The sequence below is a fragment of the Mauremys reevesii genome, unplaced genomic scaffold (assembly GCF_016161935.1).
Source record: "Mauremys reevesii isolate NIE-2019 unplaced genomic scaffold, ASM1616193v1 Contig18, whole genome shotgun sequence".
Lineage (NCBI taxonomy): Eukaryota > Metazoa > Chordata > Testudines > Geoemydidae > Mauremys > Mauremys reevesii.
Genome location: NW_024100804.1, coordinates 71,608 through 91,719, shown reverse-complemented (window position 1 = coordinate 91,719; position 20,112 = coordinate 71,608). Strand labels below are relative to the sequence as shown.

Here is a 20,112-nt window from a genome sequence, read left to right as displayed (position 1 = left end):
GACAGAGTGTCCCGGAAACTTCGCTGTGTGTCCTTCTCTGGTGGCACCTGGGCTAGTGCGTGGCAGGTGCCAGGCGAGTGCTGCAGCCCCACCCCAGGCCCTGCTCTGCCCCCTGCGAGGGAGAAGTAGGGAACCGAGCCCTGCTGGGGCCGGCTCTGCCTGGCGACTGATGATGCTGCCCAGCCCCGGTGCTGACTGGCCCCTGGGCTGGGGGTGCCCAATCCCCGGGGCCGTGGGCAGCGTCCCGGGGCTGGTGCTCGGAGCTGGGCAGAGAAGGTCTCAGTCTGGGGGGTCCCGACGAGTCTCCAGGTCTCTCCCTCCTGAGCAGCGATGGGGGCGGGTCGGATCCTGGGGGCCGGGAGCCACTGGGCTGGGGCTCTGCTGGTGACACTGACGGTGCTGAGAACCCACCTGGCTCATTGCACGGAGCCCCCAGGTGAGCAGAGACCCCAGCACCCCGGGGCGCCCCGTCCGGGGCCGCGCTGGGTGTATCCGGGGGGGGGGGGATCAGACCCCAGCGCCCCGGGGAGCCCCGTCCTGGGCAGCGCTGGGTGTATCCGGGGATCAGACCCCAGTGCCCCGGGAGCCCTGTCCTGGGCAGCGCTGGGTGTATCGGGGTCAGACCCCAGCGCCCGGGAGCCCTGTCCTGGGCAGGTGCTGGGTGTATCGGGGGGGGTCAGACCCCAGCGCCCCGGGGAGCCCCGTGCTGGGCAGCGCTGGGTGTATCGGGGGGGTCAGACCCCAGCCCCCCGGGGAGCCCCGTCCTGGGCAGCGCTGGGTGTATCCGGGGGGGGGGGTCAGAGCCCAGCGCCCCGGGGAGCCCCGTGCTGGGCAGCGCCGGGTGTATCCGGGGTCAGACCCCAGCGCCCGGGAGCCCCGTCCTGGGCAGCGCTGGGTGTATCAGGGAGGTCAGACCCCAGCGCCCCGGGGAGCCCCGTCCTGGGCAGCGCTGGGTGTATCTGGGGGGGTCAGACCCCAGCGCCCCGGGAGCCCGTCCTGGGCAGCGCTGGGTGTATCCAGGGGTCAGACCCCAGCGCCCGGGAGCCCGTCCTGGGCAGCGCTGTGTGTATCCGGGGGGGTCAGACCCCAGCACCCTGGGGGCCCCATCCTGGGCAGTGCTGGATGTATCCAGGGGGTCCGAGCCCCGCGCCCCCGGGAGCGCCGTGCGGGGCCGCGCTGGGGGTATCCGGCGGGGGGGGTCAGACCCCAGCGCCCCGGGGAGCCCCCTCCGGGGCAGCGCTGGGTGTGTCCGGGGGTCAGACCCCAGCGCCCGGGAGCCCGTCCTGGGCAGCGCTGGGTGTATCCGGGGTCAGACCCCAGCGCCCCGGGAGCCCGTCCTGGGCAGCGCTGGGTGTATCCGGGAGGTCAGACCCCAGCGCCCGGGAGCCCGTCCTGGGCAGCGCTGGGTGTATCTGGGGGGGTCAGACCCCAGCGCCCCGGGGAGCCCCGTCCTGGGCAGCGCTGGGTGTATCCAGGGGGGGTCAGACCCCAGCGCCCCGGGGAGCCCCGTCCTGGGCAGCGCTGTGTGTATCCGGGGGGGTCAGACCCCAGCACCCTGGGGGCCCCATCCTGGGCAGTGCTGGATGTATCCAGGGGGTCAGAGCCCAGCGCCCCGGGGAGCGCCGTCCTGGGCAGCGCTGGGTGTATCCGGGGGGGGGGGTCAGAGCCCAGCGCCCCGGGGAGCACCGTGCTGCCTGTCCCGGTGCCCGCCCCCCACCGCGCTCGGTGTCTGCCCCCATCCCCCAGTCCCTGCCCTGCAAGCCCCAGCTTGCTCTCGGTGTTACTGTCACGCCCCTGCCCGCCCGCCGGGCTCCCCGCTAGCTGGGGGTGGGTTGGGGGAAGCGGCGGGTTCCTCGCAGCTCTCACGACTCCGGCTGTTCCCCCCGCCCCCGCTGAGCTCCGAGCCCCGGGGCAGGGGGCGGGTCCCTGAGCCCAGCCCGTCTCCCCCCGCAGGGCGGTTCCTGTACCAGGGGAAGTCTGAGTGTCACTACAGCAACGGCACCGAGCGGGTCCGGTACTTGGTCAGGTGGATCTACGACCGGCAGCAGATCCTGCACTACGACAGCGACCTGGGGCGCTACGTGGCGGACACGGAGCAGGGACGGCCGAGCGCCGAGACCTGGAACAAGGACCCGGCGCGCCTGGCGCAGGCGCGGGCTGAGGTGGACACGTGCCGGCACAACTACGGGGTGGCGCAGGCGGGGAAGGTGGTCGGCCGCACAGGTACGCGGGAGGCGGGGCCAGGAGCGGGGGCGGGGCCGCAGCAGGACACGCCCCCTCTCCATGGGCGCGGTCCGCCAGCTGGGCTGGGGGGGAACAGAACGTCTCGTGCTGGGGGCATCAGGCGCTGGGGCGGGGTAATGGGGCGGGAATCTCCTCTGGGTCTGGCTGCGGCGCCCCCTGTTGGCAGAGCGCAGAGCCCCACCCGGGTCAGCCCCCCCTTCCCAGCCCCCCCACTCCTCTGAGGGGTTCATCCCACAGCGCCCCCTGGACAGTACCCCCCCCCCCGGGCACACGGCTGTGGCAGCTCCTCCTCCCATTCCTGGCCTGGGGAGTGGGCAATAGGGCAGAACTTTCCAACCCTGCCGCTCCCCCCCTCAGGGTGCCCCCTGGCTCAGGGGCAGGAGCAGCCCTGGTCCCTGGGCTGACACCCCGTCTTCCTGGGCCCCAAGGATCAGACAGTCCCTGGCTCTCCCCACGGGGGTGACAGGATGCAACTCCCCTCAGGCCCTTTCTGCTGGAGCCGCCTGGGGCAACTGGGCAGGAGAGAACCAGACCCACCCGGGGCAGTGAGAGGGGAACGGGGTGCCTGGGGAATCAGACCCCACACACCATGGGGAGCCCTGTCTGTCCTGGGCATGTACTGGGGAACGGGACCCACACATCCGGGGTGCCCTGCCCCAGGCAGCTGCCAGGTGTATCGGGGGGTCGGATGCCCTGTCCTGGAAAGGCGCCGTGTGTATGGTTGGGGGGATTGGACTCCACACACCCTGGGGAGCATCACCCTAGGCAGGTGCTGGGCATATTGGGGGAGATATTTCCCTGGGGGGGCACCTGTTCTCTCTGAGCCCCCGTCTGTCTCCGGCCCCTTTCCCAGCTCTCTCTCTTCCCCCCAGTTCAGCCCAAGGTGAAAGTTTCCCCCACGAAATCGGGGTCCCAGCCCCACCCCCACCTGCTGGTTTGCTCGGTGACGGGGTTTTACCCCGGGGGGATCAAGATCCAGTGGCTGAAGAACGGGCAGGAGCAGACGGCTGGGGTGGTGTCCACGGAGCTGCTCCAGAACGGAGACTGGACCTTCCAGATCCTGGTGATGCTGGAGATGAGCCCCCGGCGCGGGGACGTCTACACCTGCCAGGTGGAGCATGTCAGCCTGCGGGGGCCCCTCGCCGTGCACTGGGGTAAGAGTCCTGGGTCACCCAGCCCCCACGAATACCAGCCCAAGGCAAGACTTCAAAGCGCTGTCTGCTGTGGCCTTTGATTCTGTTTCATGTTCATTATGTTCCAGTGGGTTCAGCTCTGGGCTACAGTCTCTAGTTCAACAACGTTCTCTCTGTTTGTTCTGGATTTAGAGCCCATGGGACCACATGGGACCGTAGCCACCTAACACATACACAAGCATCTGTCTGTCTTTTAGCAGCTTTATTAGGGTTACCAACAAAGGTCTAAATGTCACAGCACATACAACCCCTAAAGATAAGTACCACGTACTAGTTACACCTACACCTACACCTAGTACCATGCACTAGTCCCATCCTCCTAGAGATGGTGTTAGTCTGGTGCCCTCTCATGGATTGACCATCAATACACGGGAGTGGTTCCTGCTGGAGTTTTCTATAGGAAGCTCGATTTTCCTGCTCTGAGCATTTTGAAGTATTTATTGATAACTTTGGTTTTATTTAAAACTTTAATTTCACTTCCTCATTTTTATACTCCATGTGTGGAGTTGAAATCCAGGGTGCTGCGTTAGTTGCTCCTGCAGTGGGTTGAGGTGGGGTGTGCTGACTGTTCAATATCCTAGAATTCATTTGCTGCTGTATTTCTTACACTTCAACGCTCGTGAGAATTTAGGTTCGGAGTAAAGTACTGATCATGTCCACGCTGGGAGCACTCTTCCAGAAGTGCTGAACTCATTATCTAAAGCTTATCGTTATATTCAAACCCAACAGGTGCCAACGGTAGAAAATCATTTTGCTTTGGAATTTACAGATTAATTAGATTAGGCATTTTGGAAACAACAGCTGTAACAGCTGGAGACACTTCATTTAATTTTTGATAATCAGTACATGCATCTGAAGAAGTGGAGTTTTTTATGCACAAAAGCTTATGCCCAAATAAATCAGTTAGTCTTTAAGGTGCCACCGGACTCCTTGTTGTTTTTGTGGCTACAGACTAACACGGCTACCCCCCGATAAAATGCCATGATCCATCTGGTTTTTGTACTGGCCAAATTGGAGAATTGCACATGGAAGTACGCGCACGAATGGTTTCCTGTTGCAGCAGAGATTCAATGGTTTTAGCAGTATAAGGTTTGGCCTGTTTTGGAAAAGGACACTGCTGTTATAGGGGGAATTTTCTTCTACAATCGTAACAGTTACATCCGCATTTTTACATTTATGCTTGTGTTTAGCAAAAGCATCAACTCTACTCCCAATTTTTAGAGCACTTGTACGAGCCCAAATCTATTGACCTGGGCTGGGAGCATCTGGTCTCCCTGTCTCACAGCAATGGGACAAGGGGACACTCAGTGGAATGGAAAGGGGCAAATTCACACCTGATAAAAGGAAGGACGTTTCCCACACACTGTGTAATTAGCCAGTGGAACTCACTGCCACAGGGTGTCACTGAGCCCAAGAACTGAGCAAGGTTCACAAAGGGTTTGGCCATTTCTGTGGCTCACAGGAGTATCCAGGGCTAGACTAGTTCATGTTGACAATGGGCAGGGATCTCAAACCTCGTGCTGCAGGGCCTGAGCCGAGCTCTGGTGATCCCAGACCAGGAGGAGCCCTGAGGTGGGGCAGATTGTCCCAAAGCTGCTCCTGCAGGCCCTGGCCCCTGGCTCTGCCCCGGCCGGTGCCGGTCACTGGCGCAGTCGGGAGCCCGGCCCGGGGGCCCCTGGCTCTGACCCACCGGCGCCAGTCACTGGCGCGGACGGGAGCCCGGACCGGAGGCCCCTGGCTCTGCCCCGGCCCACGCTGGTCACTGGCGCAGACGGGAGCCCGGCCCGGGGGCCCCTGGCTCTGCCCGGCCGGTGCTGGTCACTGGCACAGACGGGAGCCCGGCCCGGAGGCCCCTGGCTCTGCCCCGGCCGGTGCTGGTCACTGGAGCGGACGGGAGCCCGGCCCGGAGGCCCCTGGCTCTGACCCGGCCCGTTCCGTGTCCCTGTTTCAGAGGCGCAGTCTGACTCCGCCAGGAGCAAGATGCTGACGGGGGTCGGGGGCTTCGTGCTGGGGCTGATCTTCCTGGCGCCCGGACTCCTCATCTACCTGAAGAATAAGAAAGGTGAACGGCTCCGGGCGGGGGTGGGGCACCAGGGTGTCTCTGGGGGGAGGTGGGGCTGGGGGGGGCTCAGGGGAATCTGGGCCTGGCTGTAGGCTCCCCCCCACCCCCAGCAGGGGCTGCTCAGAGTCTGGCAGGGGCCTCCCGGCTTCTCCTCTCCTGGGGCTGGGGCTGGGTCAGACCCTCCCCCCTCCTAGGGCAGGGGCAGAGCAGGGGCCGTGGGGAGATCTCAGTGCGGGGCCCCGGGGCCAGGCTGGGAGCTCCCACTCTCCCCTCCCCTGGCCGAGCCCCCAGGGTGGGACAGACCCCGACCCCTCGCAGTGCAGGGAGCTGCCCCTGCCCCGGGGCTCAGAGCGTTCCCGTCCCCTCCCCCGGGCAGGGATCCTGGGTCAGGGATTTACAGTAATAACGGGGGAGGGGGGAACCCCAGGTCTGGGGGCCGGAGGGGGGCTGGGTTCCTAGTGGGGGGCGTTCCATGCCGTGGGGCAGGGGCTGGAGCTGTGACCCCCAGGAACCGGCTCCCCCCGCCCAGGGCTCTGACCATGTTTCTCTCTGTTTTTCAGGGCGCCCCGTTCCCCAACCTGCAGGTAATTTCAGTCCCCCTCCCCCGTTACACCCGCCTCCCCCCACACTGAGCACAGGCTGCCTGGGGCGCCCGTGGGGCGGCTGCTTCTGCCTCTCGGCCCGTGACACCCGCCCGGCTCAGCCCCTGGGCAGCTGGGCAATGGGGCGCTGGCCCCGCGGAGGAGGAGGCTGCGGCTCCCTCGGTCCCCGTTCAGGCCGATCCCCGAGCTGCTCCCGGGGGCAGAGGGTCCTGGGTCCTGCTGAGCATCCCCCAGCCCTGCGGCTGCCGGGCAGAGTCCCTGGGGTGCCCTGGGGCCTGGCAGAGAAAATCCCCCCTCCGTCCCGCTAGCCCCACGGCCAGGGGCTGATTTCTCTCCCCTCTCCCTGCAGGGCTCCTGAGTTAGATCCTGGGCGTCGGATCCCCCGGCCGGCAGGAGTTTCCGTCCGTCTGTCCCAGCCCCTCGCCCAGCCCGGAGAATGCAGAACCTGGGGCCGGTCCCTTCCTGTCCCCACCTGCTCCCCGCGCTCTGCCCAGCTCCAGCCCGCGCTGCCCCCTGGGGACCCGTCCCTGCCCCTCAGTCCCCACAGGGCCCGGGGCGACCCCTCCTGCGTTAACCCTTTCCCTGCCCCAGCCCAGCCCCACATTCCCTCTCGCTGACCCCGCGGCCCTCGGGGAAGCTTTGGGGGACGCTGCTCCGCAGCCTGGGGGGAAGCCGGACCGAGGCCGCGCTGTTAGAACTGCTGCACCCTAATAAATCATCCCAGCCCCCACCGGCTCTGTGCTCACTGCTCCCCCAGGGCCAGGACAGGGCTGGGGGCTCTGGGCTCTGGGTGAGGGGGAGGGGACGCAGGGCACAGAGCAGCTGCCCTGGGGGAGGGGACTCCCCAGACACATCGTGGGGCCATTCAGCGGCTGCAGGGATCAGGGTTGTGCTGGGGAGGGGCCTGGGCAGGGCCGGATCGGACTGGAGGGAGGGGGCAGGACCCCAGAGGGGGGCTCTGGGGGTGGGGGTGACTCCTGGGGCTGTGGGTTCCCAGTCCCAGTGCAGACCGGTTCCTTCCCCAGGGTGGGGGCAGCAGGGAGGAGGCCGTGGGGAGCGGGAGCCCCAAGCAGGGCCGCCCGGAGGATTCAAGGGGCCTGGAGCAGAGGCACCACCCGCTGTGGTGCTCGGACTCACCCGGCGGCTCCGGGTCCTTGGCGGCACTGACGGACCCGCTGCCAAAGCCCCAGAGCGAGTGAAGGACCCGCTGCCGAAGTGCCGCCCAAGGCCCAGAGCGCCACCGGGTGAGTAGAAATTAAAAAGGCGCCTGTAGCCGGGGAAGGGATTCTCAGCCAGGGCGCACGGGGCCCCTGCAGCAAATTGCCTCACTCACACCCCCTGCAGCCCTGCCCCAAGCCCCTTTCCCGGGGAGAGGCAGCTGCAGAGGGGGAGATGCTCCCATCCCCCTGGAGAGCCCAGGCTGCAGCCCAGCAGCACAGACACCCCGGCCTGGGGGGCAGCGACAGGGCCGGGCTGGGGGGTGGGGCAGAGCTGGGGGGGTGTCAGTCAGCCGGGCTGTGGGAGCTACACGGGAGGCGCTTGCGAGCAGGGGCAGCGCATGGACCCGCCGCCTCCCCCCAGCCCTGCTAGGTGCCCCAGAGATGTGGCAGCCGCTTCCAGGAGCCCCGCTGCGTTGCCAACTGGGAGCCACCTGTGGTAAGCACCTCCCAGTCAGAGCCTGCACCTTGCACCCCCTCTTCCACCCCAACTCCCCGCCCCAGGTCAGAATCCCCCTCCTCCCAAACTCCCTCCCAGGAAACAGACGGGTAAACAGGGGCCCCACAAAATCTAATAGCCCCGGGCCAACAGGAGAGTTAATCCGGCCCTGCCATTGTGTACTGGTGTCCCCGTCACTTCCTGTCCCAAAGTGCCATGTGCTGTTCCCCAGCTGCCAGGCCCCACCCCAGAGGTGGCTGCATTTCTGTGGGGGGAATTGGCCCTAGTGCTATCAGGTGCAACGAGCTCTGGGATCCTGGTGGGGGAGCATCCCCGAGAGCGGGGAGACAAGGCCGTGGGGACGTCCCTGTCAGCTGCTCCCATGGGCTGTCCCTGCGGGAGGGGACACAGGACGAGGGTGTGAATCTGTGTGAGTCACTCAGAGCCTGGCCTGCTGCTCCTACTGCTGCCCAAGGGCCCCCCCTGCCGTGGAGTCTCCTCTCCAGCGCCCCACACGGACCATCCCAGCCCTGCTCCTGCCCCACCAGCTATTCACCGCCCTGCCGCTGTGCTAACCACAGTCTGTGTCACAGCTTAACTATCATGGAGCTACGGCAGCCCCACGGCGTCAGGACTCCTGGGCTCCAGCCCAGCTCTGAGCACGGGCCCTGCTGACTCCAGCCCCTCGGCTTTCCCTGCGCAGGCTCCGTCTGGGGGACAAGTGGACGGGGCTGCACTGAAGGGCTGGGGGGAGGGAGGGACTGGCTGGCTCAGGGGATCGGGGACAGGACACGGGGCCTCTGCCCTTTGGGGGCTGGGGGCTCTGATCCAGCCTCAGGGCAGGGGACTGGCTGGCTTAGGGGGCTGGGCCCGGGACGTGGGGCCTTGGCTCTCCAGGGCCGTCAATCCGGTGTCAGCGTGAAAGTCCCCGTGCAATTGCCCACAGCCCAGTGGAGACGTTTCTCCGGCCCCGCGACCCAGAAAGGGTTAACGCTCCACGTCGGTTCACACCCCGTCCGCCTGTGGGTGGACAGAGGGACAGACTGACGCCTGCTTTCCCCTCACCTGGTTTCACTCCCCCCCCCCCCAGGGATGGTTCTGAGCCCCCCCAGCCCCAGGGCCCCAGCCGCATCCAGCACACTCTGCTCCCCGGTCCTCCCGCCCCGACTCTGCCCAGCGCCCGGTGATGCCGGGTCGGCGCCGCGCTGCCACTGGCCGAGCCCCAGAGGCGCTAACCCGGGCCCAGCATCTCTGCCTGTTTGTGCGTCAGTGAGACACCAGGTCCCATGGGTGGGCATCATTTCGGTGCCAGGGACTTTCCACCCAAACCCGCCCCCCCCCCCCTGGGTCTGCAGCCTGGCTGGCACCCGGGGCCTGGCCCTGCCCCACCCCTGCACTGGAGAGGAATAAACTGCGAGTGAAATGCAGCCCCGGTCGGTGTCCTCACCCCACGGTACAGGGGGGCACTGAGAGCAAGGGACTTGTCAGAAACCACAGAGCCGGGAGAGAACCCAGGAGTCCTGGCTCCCCCCGTGCTCTGATCCACCAGCCCCCACTCCCCTCCCAGAGCCGGGAGAGAACCCAGGAGTCCTGGCTCCCAGCCCCCTCCTCCCACCCTGCTCTGACCACCGGCCCCCACTCCCCTCCCAGAGCTGGCAGAGAACCCAGGAGTCCTGGCTCCCAGCCCCTGCTCTGATCCACCAGCCCCACTCCCATCCCAGAGCTGGGATAGAACCCAGGCATCCGGGCTCCCAGCCCCCGCTCTAACCCACTAGCCCCCACTCCTCCCAGAGCTGGGCTAGAACCCAGGAGTCCTGGCTCCCAGCCCCCCCTGCTCTGATCCACCAGCCCCCACTCCCCTCCCAGAGCCAGCATAGAACCCCCCCCTTCCCCGCATGCTAGAGACAAGTATGGGGGCTCTGTCCTTCTTGGGTGCTCAGTCAGAGGAGTGGGGCTGGCGTGGAATGAGGGGTCCTGGCTGAGGATGGGGGTTTGGGGGTGCTGAGGCTCGGGGTGCAGACGGAGGGACAGGCTGTGGGTCACAGATACAGACACCCCTGCCCAAGCGGGACCCTGTGTGTCCGGCTTCCCTGCGGGCCGGTTCTGGGGCTGTGTATGGGGGGGTGTAGGGGTGTGGGGGGGGGGTCTGTAGGACACGTCCCCTCCCTCATGGGTGAGGCACTTCCCAAGCAATCCAGCCCATCCTGCTCCTCCCCCCCCATGTTCCTGCTCCCCCCCCCCCACCAGCTCTACGGAGCGGGTGCTGCTGCGGGGGTAAACGGAGCCCCCTGGTGACGCTCTCAGAGACAGACACGGGTCGCTCCCTGGCCCCACGGCGTTGGCAAATGCTGCTCCCTGCAGAGACCCCAGCCCAAGGGACCCCCCCTGCCCCGTCCCAGCCCGGCACAGACCCCATAGCGAATCCCACCCCAGAGCCGACAGCCTCCCCACGGGGCTCCAGAGAGCAGGACGGGGGGGTGAGCAGCCATGGGGTGAATCCAGGGGCTCGGCCAAGACCAGCTGCTCCCCCTGGGGCGGGGGGGGTCAGGCGCTCTCCCCCCTGCCCACCCAGCTCGCACCCACCCAGCAACAGCTGCCACCACCACAAGGTCTTGTCTTTATAGCTGGGCATTTGCCAGGGAACAGACCCTCACCCCAGGGAGGAGACACATAGGGGGCCCCAGGAGGAAACACAGCCCTGCTCCCCCACCTCCACACCTGTCACAGAGGGCAGGGTCCCCTGGGCCCATGGGGGGGTGGGGAGCTCTGGTGGGGCCAGGCTGAGCAGGGGGCAGGCCGGGTCCCAGGGCAGTGCCAGGCAGCTGTAGGGCCTGGCTATGGAGGGATGGGTCCCCAGCCGGGGGTCACTCCGCAGTGACCGATGGTGCGATGCCGAGCCACAGCCGGTCCGGGGGGCCCAGCTTGGGGCGTAGCCGGGACGTACAGCCAGTCAGGACAAGCTCCGCGCGAGGCCGGACGCAGGGATCCCGGCTGAAATCCCCAGGGCTGAGTTACCAGGAGGCCAGGCTGGCTGAGCAGAACCCGGGGGACATTTCAGAGGCCCGGGACTGCAGCCCCCAGAGCCCTGGCTCATGTGATTCCGGGGATCCCCTGGCCCCAGGCCCATAGCCCCCCAACACAGAGACCATCAACAGTCACATTTCACACCCCTTAAAAATGCCCCTCCCCGGGCTGCTACCGCAACCAGCGTTGGGCACCTGCCTGGCCCCCTCTGAGCCCAGCTCCTCGGCCGGTCGGCCCCTCTCCTCCAGGGAGCCCCTGTGCCCCCCCGCCCACCTCTGGGGAAGGGGCAGTACTGGAGAGCGCCAAGCCCCACGGCGATGGGGCAGCCGGGGCCCAGCTGGGGGGCCCTTGCTCGGGCGTGGGGGGGGGGGACGTAGCATGGAGGGGGCTCAGTTTGACCCCAGACCAGCAGAGCACGTCAGCACACGCGGCATCTCACAAACTCCAGGGGGTCGCTCACCAGCTCGTCGTTCGGCATGTTCGCAGGATCAGGGCCTCTAGCCCCTGAGTGACCTGCCTGCGTCCCCCTCCCCCGCTGTTCTCAGCCCCTGGGACCTCGGTCCAGCTCCTCCCAGTGCCGGGAGGGGGACACGGCCGGGCGTGTCCCCCACAACCTGGGGCCTGACCACACCAGAGCGATGCGTGTGTGTGTCTTGTCAGCTGTGGGTGTCTCTGTGTGGACTCCAGTAGTAGCTGCCTGGCTCTGACATACCCAGCGGGCCCTGCCTGGGCCTGGCACCCATCTGACGCAGCACCAGGGTCCCCGCTGGACGCCAGGCTGAGGGTGGATCCCTCTGGGGCAGCTCCTCCCCGGGTGCAAACCAACATTGCCTCGGGGGGGGCGTTGCTGATTTACACCGCTGAGTAGCTGGGCCCGATTCGCCCTCACGTGGTCGTTTCCACGTGTCCCTGTCACTGGGCGGGACGGGGTCTCTGGGATCCCTGCGCCAGGCCCCCGACGGGAGCGTCCCGGCCACAGACGTGTCTGGCTCCGGCTCCACACTCAGGAACGTCTCTGCCCCGCTCTGCGCCGGCGGGCGGCTGCGCCAGCCCCTCCCTCCGCTGGGGGCTGGAAACAGGCTACGTGCCGGCCACAGCCTGCTCCTGGCCAGGTCCCCCCACTGGTTCTCGGGCCTTGGCCTGTAACTGCGGCAGCTCGTCCCCCCACCAGGCGTTTACCCTCCTAGGCTACAGAGCGATGGGAGCCCCTGGCAGCCGAGCTCCTCCGGCCTCCTCTAGGTCAGCTCCAGCCGCCCTTTGGGGCTCATCACTCGGCCCCGCGGGACCAGAGCCGGCCTCAGCGTTCCAGCTCCGCACCGGATTCGCTGGCACAAAACGGGTGCAAAGCACTCGCCCCCCACCCCCGTGTAACTGGCTGCATGACGCACCGGGCGGCAATGAACAGGGCTGGGCTCGGGGATAAAATCCAGCTGCCAGCAGCCGGTGCAGGCCACGGGCCGGCCTTGCAGGGGGCCGCGGATCCACACGTGGGTTTGTTCATCGTGGGGGTGAAGGAAAACAGAAGCAACGGAAAAAGCCCCGGGGTGGAGCAAAGCACCTGGGCAGGGCCAGGGGAGGAGGAGGTTGGGGGGAGCCGAGGGGGCGTGAAACCAAAAATAACCCCCCAAAGCAGCAAAATTCTAGCTGATCTATTAACACAACTTCCAACATTACTTACAAACATTCCACCGGCCGCCGGCTCAGCACCGGGGGCGCCTGCTGCCTGTCACACCCCGAAAAGCCAAGACAGTCGCCCCGTGAAACATGTGTCCAGTGGCCCCGAGAAAATCAGTTGGATTCCCCCCCCCCAACCCCACGGTTGCAGGACAGGCAGCGTCGCCGGAGTGCTGGGCTCGTGTGGGATTCAAACTCCACGGCACGGCCCAGACCCCTGTGTGTCTCCACATCTTAAATACTAGAATTAATTTAAAATAAAACAATCCAGCCAGCGTCCTTCTCTTCGCTCCTCGGCCTCTCCCACGGGGGGTGGAGGTTGGTGAAGGCTTTTAAAATACACCCAGAGCAACGATCCCTTGCAAACAGCGGGGGGGTGGGGGGATCTGAGCCCTGGGGAGATGTTAATTAACAGGGTTTGTTCATTATCGTAACTGATATGGCAGGGAAGGCACAGAGCACGGGTAGGGCAGAGAAGGGCCATGGAGCCCTGTCCATGTCAATTAACACTAATTAGTACCAGGGGGAGGGGGGACACCCCACTGATATTAATTAATATGTTTTGTTCATTTGATATTAATTAGTCCAGTGGGGGAGGGGTTGCAGCCTCACAAATCAATACTAATTACCATAGTGGGGGAGGGGAGGGGAGCACCCCACTGAGATTAATGGCAAAGGAAGAAGAAATGTGAATTAGTGTGTGTGTGGGGGGGGGGAACTGGAGCCCATTGATAGGGATGAAGGAGGCAGAGGAATCCCAGCCTGGCCCGGACCAGGGGCCCATCTAGCCTGGCCTCCCGCCTGCGCTGCTCTGGGTGGAAAGGGCAGGAACCCTGCAGGAGGTGACTAAACCAGGAATTAAAGGAACCCTTAGTGAGGAGGAAGTTTCCTCCTGACCCCATCCCTGCAGGCCGGCACCTGCCCTGAAGCATGAGGGTCGTTGTCACTGACAGGTGTCAGCACTGTGGGGAGGGGGGACGGGAGCCCACTGGGGTTAACCCAGGTCCCTATCCACGATGCTGCCTGGCACAGGGGAGCCGGCCGCCCTGCTGACGTATTAACTCTGGTTCGCTCACAATGTTCATTAGACATTAATGGCTTTGCTCCCCGGTCAGAGGGGAATTGGGGTACCGGGTCCATCGTTTCGGGGTGGCTCCAGTCGGGTTAGAGCTGAGGGGCTCTGGGAGATATGGAGGATGAGCCCTGAGACACTCTGGGGAATATGGCCCACGGGCAATGAGGGATGTAGCTGGGCATTCTGGGAGCTCTGGCTGGAGGATTGTGGGGCTCTGAGGGATCCAGCCAGCGCATGGGTGTAACTGTCCTCTCGCTACATGTTAAAATACAGGAGGGTCTAAGCAGTGACGTCTCTTCGGTGTCTCTCTCCGGTCCCTGGTCCCAGCGGGAGACGGCGCCGGGTGCGTCGGTCTTGGTGGCTGTGGGTCGTCGTGGCGGGTCCGTCCCTCGGGTGGGCGGTAGGTCCCGTAGCTTCGCTGCTCGGGGGATGGTGGGGCCTGGGCCAGGCTGGGACATTCCCTCAGGGACCAGGGAAGGGCTCACAGGGGTTGGTCTTAGCCCAGGAAACAGACGGGTCCCACCTCAAACCCAAACTTCTGGTTGGGCTCCCCAAAGTCCGTGAAGTGCGCGTCCAGCAGGGGGAGCTGCTCCACGCGGGGCGTGTTCACCTCCAGCACCGTCCTGTCCGGGCCCTTCCGCCGCTGCAGGGGGAGGGACAGGGGGAGGGTCAGGCCGTGGGGTCAGCGGCTCCAGGGGCTGTTCCTGCCACGGGCTCCCCAGGGGGGCCTCTCTCGCCGCAGCGACCCGGGCTCTGACCTCTGTTCCTGCCCTCTGTCCCCGGCAACTGTCTGGTCATCCAGCCTCCCTCCTAGTGTATCCATCAATCCCTCCATCCATCCCTCCATCCTTCCCTCCATCCTTCCAACCTCCCTCCTAGTGTATCCATCCATCCCTCCATCCTTCCCTCCATCCCTCCAGCCTCCCTGCTAGTGTATCCATCCATCCCTCATGTCCTCATCCCTCCATCCATCACTTCCTCCCCATCACCCGTCCATCCATCCCTCCATCCTTCCAGCCTCCCTCCTAGTGTATCCATCCTTCCCTCCATCCTTCCAGCCTCCCTCCTAGTGCATCCATCAATCCCTCCATCCTCCCAGCCTCCCTCCTAGTGTATCCATCCATCCCTCCATCCTTCCAGCCTCCCTCCTAGTGTATCCATCCTTCCCTCCATCCTTCCAGCCTCCCTCCTAGTGCATCCATCAATCCCTCCATCCTTCCAGCCTCCCTCCTAGTGTATCCATCCATCCCTCCATCCATCCTTCCATCCTTCCAGCCTCCCTGCTAGTGTATCCATCCATCCCTCCATCCTTCCCTCCATCCTTCCAACCTCCCTCCTAGTGTATCCATCCATCCCTCCATCCATCCCTCCATCCCTCCAGCCTCCCTGCTAGTGTATCCATCCATCCCTCATGTCCTCATCCCTCCATCCATCCCTCCCTCCCCATCGCCCGTCCATCCATCCCTCCCTCCTAGTGTATCCATCCATCCCTCCATCCTTCCCTCCACCCTTCCAGCCTCCCTCCTAGTGTATCCATCCATCCCTCCATCCTTCCCTCCATCCTCCCAGCCTCCCTCTTAGTGTATCCATCCATCCCTCCATCCTTCCCTCCATCCTTCCAGCCTCCCTGCTAGTGTATCCATCCATCCCTCCATCCTCCCAGCCTCCCTGCTAGTGTATCCATCCATCCCTCCATCCATCCCTCCATCCTCCCAGCCTCCCTCCTAGTGTATCCATCCATCCCTCCATCCTCCCAGCCTCCCTGCTAGTGTATCCATCCATCCCTCCATCCTTCCCTCCATCCTTCCAGCCTCCCTGCTAGTGTATCCATCCATCGCTCCATCCATCCCTCCATCCTTCCAGCCTCCCTGCTAGTGTATCCATCCATCCCTCCATCCTTCCAGCCTCCCTCTTAGTGTATCCATCCATCGCTCCATCCTTCCAACCTCCCTGCTAGTGTATCCATCCATTGCTCCATCGATCCACCCCTCCCCATCCCTCCCTCCTAGTGTATCCATCCACTCTCCTCCATCCTGCAACTGTCTATTCACCCATCCCCGGGTATCCATCCTGTGACGTCGCACTCCATATGATTTTATGCAAATATACTAATGAGTGTGAATATAATGTAACTGGAATATGCTTCATGCAAAAGGTCTCGTGTAAGGGATCATTACAAAGCTTATAATCTACTGAGTGTGATCATCCTGTTTGTATGAATGTACCTCTCTTGTATCTGAAACTAGGAATATGAAATATAACTCTGAGGCCGATTGTAATTATGCAACGTGTGGGACATTAATGGTACTTTGGAATTTTGATGGCTCCCATTAAGGAGGACAATTGACTGCAGACGTCTCTGTTTACTTGTAAGTCTTCCCGTATCCGTGTGTGCTGGCAAGTGGGCAATGAAGTCTTACAGCGACATGTGATCATGTCACATGATACCGGAATCCATCTTTAACTTGGCGCTTTTCCATGTAGAAGGAGAGGTGGGGACCCAGAGAGGGACAAAGGATTCCCGCCTGGTGCCAAAGCTATAAAAGGGGGTGGAGCAGGACAAAGGGGGCTGCAGTCATGAGAAATCCCCCAGTTACCCCCTGAGCTGGACCAAGGGCTGTACCGGGGAAGGGACGGGCCCAGACGAGGAAGGCATCTCCAGTCTGTGAAAGCAACTTATTGGAACCTCTCTGAGGGTGAGATTTTATCTGTAATCACTTTCTGACTGTGTTAGGCTTAGACTTGCATGTTCTATTCTAAGCTTTATACAGAGTAAGACGGATTGATTTGGGTTTAGACCCCATTGGGAGTGGTCTGAGTGCTGGAGACAGGAGCACGTCTTAAGCTGTTTTCAGTTCAGCCTGCAGCTTGTGGGGGACGTGGTTCTGACCTGGGTCTGTGTTTGCAGCAGGCTGGCGTGTCTGGAGCAACCAGGCAGGGCACTGAACTCCCAGGCTGGCAGGGAAAACGGGCTCAGAGGCAGTCTCAGCACATCAGGTGGCAGTTCCCAAGGGGGTTTCTGTGATCCAGCTCGTCACAGTGTTCGAAATCCAATGGGGTTTCCCAGCACAGGTTCGTATCCTGTTCATGACGCCACTGTGACGGGTTGGGGTTGTTACTGTCCTTTGTTCCAGTTTCTTTCAGGTACTCTGGTGGGGTGGACAGGCTCTCCCTTGAGCCAGCTGAAGACAAAATGGAGGGGTCTCCCAAGGCTTTACATAGTGTCTCCTTGTGGGTCTAAACCCCTCCCTCCCCCTGTGTAGAATCCCCTCTACAGGCTGGAGTTTGGGAGTCACATGGGCAAGTCACATGTCCCTGCATGACTCAGTTCTCTCCAGGAACGTTCCCAGGAAAGCTCAGATGTGGACTGGCCTCTGTCAAGGTCCATTGTTAGCCAAGTACTTCCAATTACTTGAATAACCCCTCACACTTCGTTGATCACATCTGCCTTTGAAGCATCGAGCCAACGCTCATAACTTCCGATATAAAAATGATACATGAATATGAATAGGATGAAAACATTCCGTAGAACGTAACCTGTGCAGAGATCTGTGACATGGCCTATGTAGCATGAACGTATCTCAGTTATGTCATATTTACATTCATAAGCATATTTCTATAACGCACTATGGGGTGCGTCACACATCCCTCCCTCCCAGCGCCTCCATCCAGTGTATCTGTCCCTCCACATGGTCCCGTCTCGCCCTTCACCCCCCCATCCCAGCCTGTCCTCCCCCGGCTCCCCGCCCCGGCCCCGCTCACCGCGCAGCCGTCGGTGAGGGCCGTGATGTAGGGGCTGTTGTCGTAGCTCATGTCCTCCTCGTTGGCGCCCCGGAGGCGGAGGGCGCGCTGGTGGCCCCCGGAGGCGGCGCTGCGCCAGGCCACCGAGCGCTGGCAGTGGTAGGTGAAGTTCTGCCGGGCGGCCACGCTGAGCAGCCGCAGGAAGGTGAGCTGCACCGCGCCCACCGGGCGCCCGTCCGCGTCCACGTACGAGAACTGGGGGGGCAGGGACACGTTAGGGGGAGATGCACGTGGCAGCCACCCCCCGCACTCCCCGCTCGGGGCAAGGCCTGGGGAGCCCCTGCCCGGGGGGCACTCAGTGGGGATCAGAGTCTGTGCTCTGTGGTGAAGGGCGCCAGAGGCAGGGAGAGAGATGGACAGAGCCGGAGACAGACGGATGGGCAGAGCGGAGGACGGGGGATGGGCAGAACGGAGGACGGGGGATGGGCAGCTCCGAGGACAGGGGCATTAGGGTGACCAGACGTCCCGCTTTTATAGGGACAGTCCCGATTTTGGGGTCTTTTTTTTATATAGGCTCCTATTACCCCCCCCCCCGTCCCGATGTCTCACACTCGCTGCCTGGTCACCCCAAGGGGCACGGACAGAGCCCCAGACGGGTTTCTCGGGGGTGGATCTGCCACGCCGCAGACAGAGGGACTCAGGGCTGGACAGACATCAGATGGGGAACAGGCCAGGCAGACAAGACTCCAGGTGGGTCTAGGGATGGATCAGATCGAGGAGAGTCTGGGGCCAGAGAGAGACACCCTCGGGGCTGGGCACGGAGGGGGATTCCGGGGGGTGAATGACAGAGGAGTTGGAAGGTTGGATGGACGCACGTTAGCTGGAGGTGGAGTCTGGTCACTGGAGACCCCTTTGCAGACCCCAGGTGTCAGCAGGGGGTCAGTGTTGGAGCTGGGGGGTACAGGAGGTATCTGCACACACACACACACACACACACACACACACATGCTCAGGCGGGGCCTGTCTCTGGGGCTCATTCAGAGGTGCCAGGGCTGTGTATGGGGGGCATGAGCTGTATTATCGGGGTGCAGGATCCCCAAGACCAGGCCAGCTGTCGGGGTGACCCTGGTGGTGTCACCAAGCCCAGGACACCCCCACCAGCCGCCCAGCTCTCACCTTCCTTCCTTCCCGGAACTGGCTGAACCAGCGCGGGGGCGTCTCCTCCTGCCACGCAGACATATGGACCTGGCGGGGGAGACCAGGAGAGACAGGCTCAGGGGGGGCTGCACCTGGGGGTGCCCCAAACGCGCTGAGCCTGGCTGGGAGCCGGGGGCGAGGCTGGGGCTAAATCCTCCCTTCAGCCAGCCACAGCTGCTCTAGTGCCAAAACCAGACAGTGGCCGCTTGGGGCTGTTATAACAGGAAAGAACCCAGGAGTCCTGGCCCCCAGCCCCCCAACTTCTAACCCACCAGCCCCCACTCCCCTCCCAGAGCTGGGAGAGAACCCAGGAGTCCTGGCCCCTAGCCCTGATGGAGTAGGGACTGTCTGTGTGGGAGATAGGTGAGAGACAAGTATTCAGCCTGTAACATGAGCTAGGCAGGGGGGAGGGGAGGTCGACACCCCTGCCCTGGAGCTAGACAAAGGAAAGGAGCTGAGTGGAGACGGGGGTCAGTTTTTCAGTTTTCGGTTGGGGAACTGGGTGGTGGGATTTCAGGGGATCCTATGCTGGAATCCAGACACCCTGAACCCCCAGAGAGGCCAGAGTGAGGGGTCCTGGCGCTGAACACGAGCTGGGCTGTATCCTGTGTTCCTGTTGTCCAATAAACCTTCTGTTTTACTGGCTGGCTGAGAGTCACTGTGGGTCCAGGAAGAGGGGGGCAGGGCCGGACTCCCCCACACTCCGCGACAAGCCCCCACCCCCATCACACTCACCTTCTGCGTCTCTTTGGTGGGGAAGAGGCAGGTCTCCCCGCCAGCCGTGAAGTCGCAATGCACCTTGAAGGAGTCCCGGGAGCAGCCCTCGTTGGGGTCGATCCAGTACTCGCCTGGGGGTGGGGGGGGGTCAGTGCACAAAGAATCCTCTTCGTTCTCCCCCCCCCAGCCACCCCAGCAGCACGGCCCCCTAGCGACACCCAGGGATAGCCCTGACTGCCCGGGCAGAGCCCCCCGCTGCCCCCCCCCACCGCAGCCCAGCCCCCAGCGCTGCCCTGGGGCCATGGGGAGCCCTGACTGCCCGGGCAGAGCCCCCTGCTGCCCCCCCTGCAGCCCCGCCCCTACCGCCCCCCGGGGGCCATGGGGAGCCCTGACTGCCCAGGCAGAGCCCCCTGCTGCCCCCCCCCTGCAGCCCAGCCCCAGCACCGCCCTGGGGCCATGGGGACCCCTGACTGCCCGGGCAGAGCCCCCTGCTGCCCCCGCCCCGCAGCCCAGCCCCTAGCGCTGCCCTGGGGCCATGGGGAGCCCTAACTGCCCGGGCAGCCCCCTGCTGCCCCCCCCCTGCAGCCCAGCCCCCAGCGCCGCCCTGGGGCCATGGGGGGCCCGGACTGCCCGGGCAGAGCCCCCTGCTGCCCCAGCCCAGCCCCTAGCGCTGCCCTGGGGCAACGGGGAGCCCTGACTGCCCAGGCAGAGCCCCTGCTGCCCCCTGCAGCCAAGCCCCTCGCGCTGCCCTGGGGCCATGGGGAGCCCTGACTGCCCGGGCAGAGCCCCCTGCTGCCCCTGCAGCCCAGCCCCAGCGCCGCCCTGGGGCCATGGGAGCCCTGACTGCCCGGGCAGAGCCCCCTGCTGCCCCCCCCCGCTGCCCCCGCCCCTAGCGCTGCCCCGTCTCCCATCCAGCCTGGCCCGGCG

The 20,112-nt window shown here is 64.2% G+C and overlaps 2 protein-coding genes across 2 annotated transcripts in view; one reads left to right on the top strand and one right to left on the bottom strand.

The window, feature by feature from the left end:
• The first annotated feature begins 259 nt into the window (after positions 1-259).
• On the top strand, positions 260-6,831 carry LOC120393305 (H-2 class II histocompatibility antigen, E-S beta chain-like). The gene is made up of 6 exons (XM_039517832.1): positions 260-436; positions 1,954-2,223; positions 3,117-3,398; positions 5,389-5,499; positions 6,060-6,083; positions 6,451-6,831. The coding sequence occupies exons 1-6, from the start codon at positions 331-333 to the stop codon at positions 6,462-6,464; spliced, it is 807 nt and encodes a 268-aa protein (XP_039373766.1). The 5' UTR covers positions 260-330; the 3' UTR covers positions 6,465-6,831.
• Positions 6,832-13,167: 6,336 nt separating this feature from the next.
• The window catches only part of LOC120393324 (collagen alpha-2(XI) chain-like), a 67,781-nt gene continuing 60,836 nt past the window's right edge, over positions 13,168-20,112 (bottom strand). Inside the window, exons 62-65 of the mRNA XM_039517859.1 lie at positions 19,204-19,316; positions 18,448-18,516; positions 17,293-17,526; positions 13,168-14,173 (exon numbers count right to left, since the gene is read on the bottom strand). Of these exons, the coding sequence (XP_039373793.1) occupies positions 14,027-14,173; positions 17,293-17,526; positions 18,448-18,516; positions 19,204-19,316 (563 nt within the window). The 3' untranslated portion in view covers positions 13,168-14,026. The remainder of the gene's footprint in view (positions 14,174-17,292; positions 17,527-18,447; positions 18,517-19,203; positions 19,317-20,112) is intronic.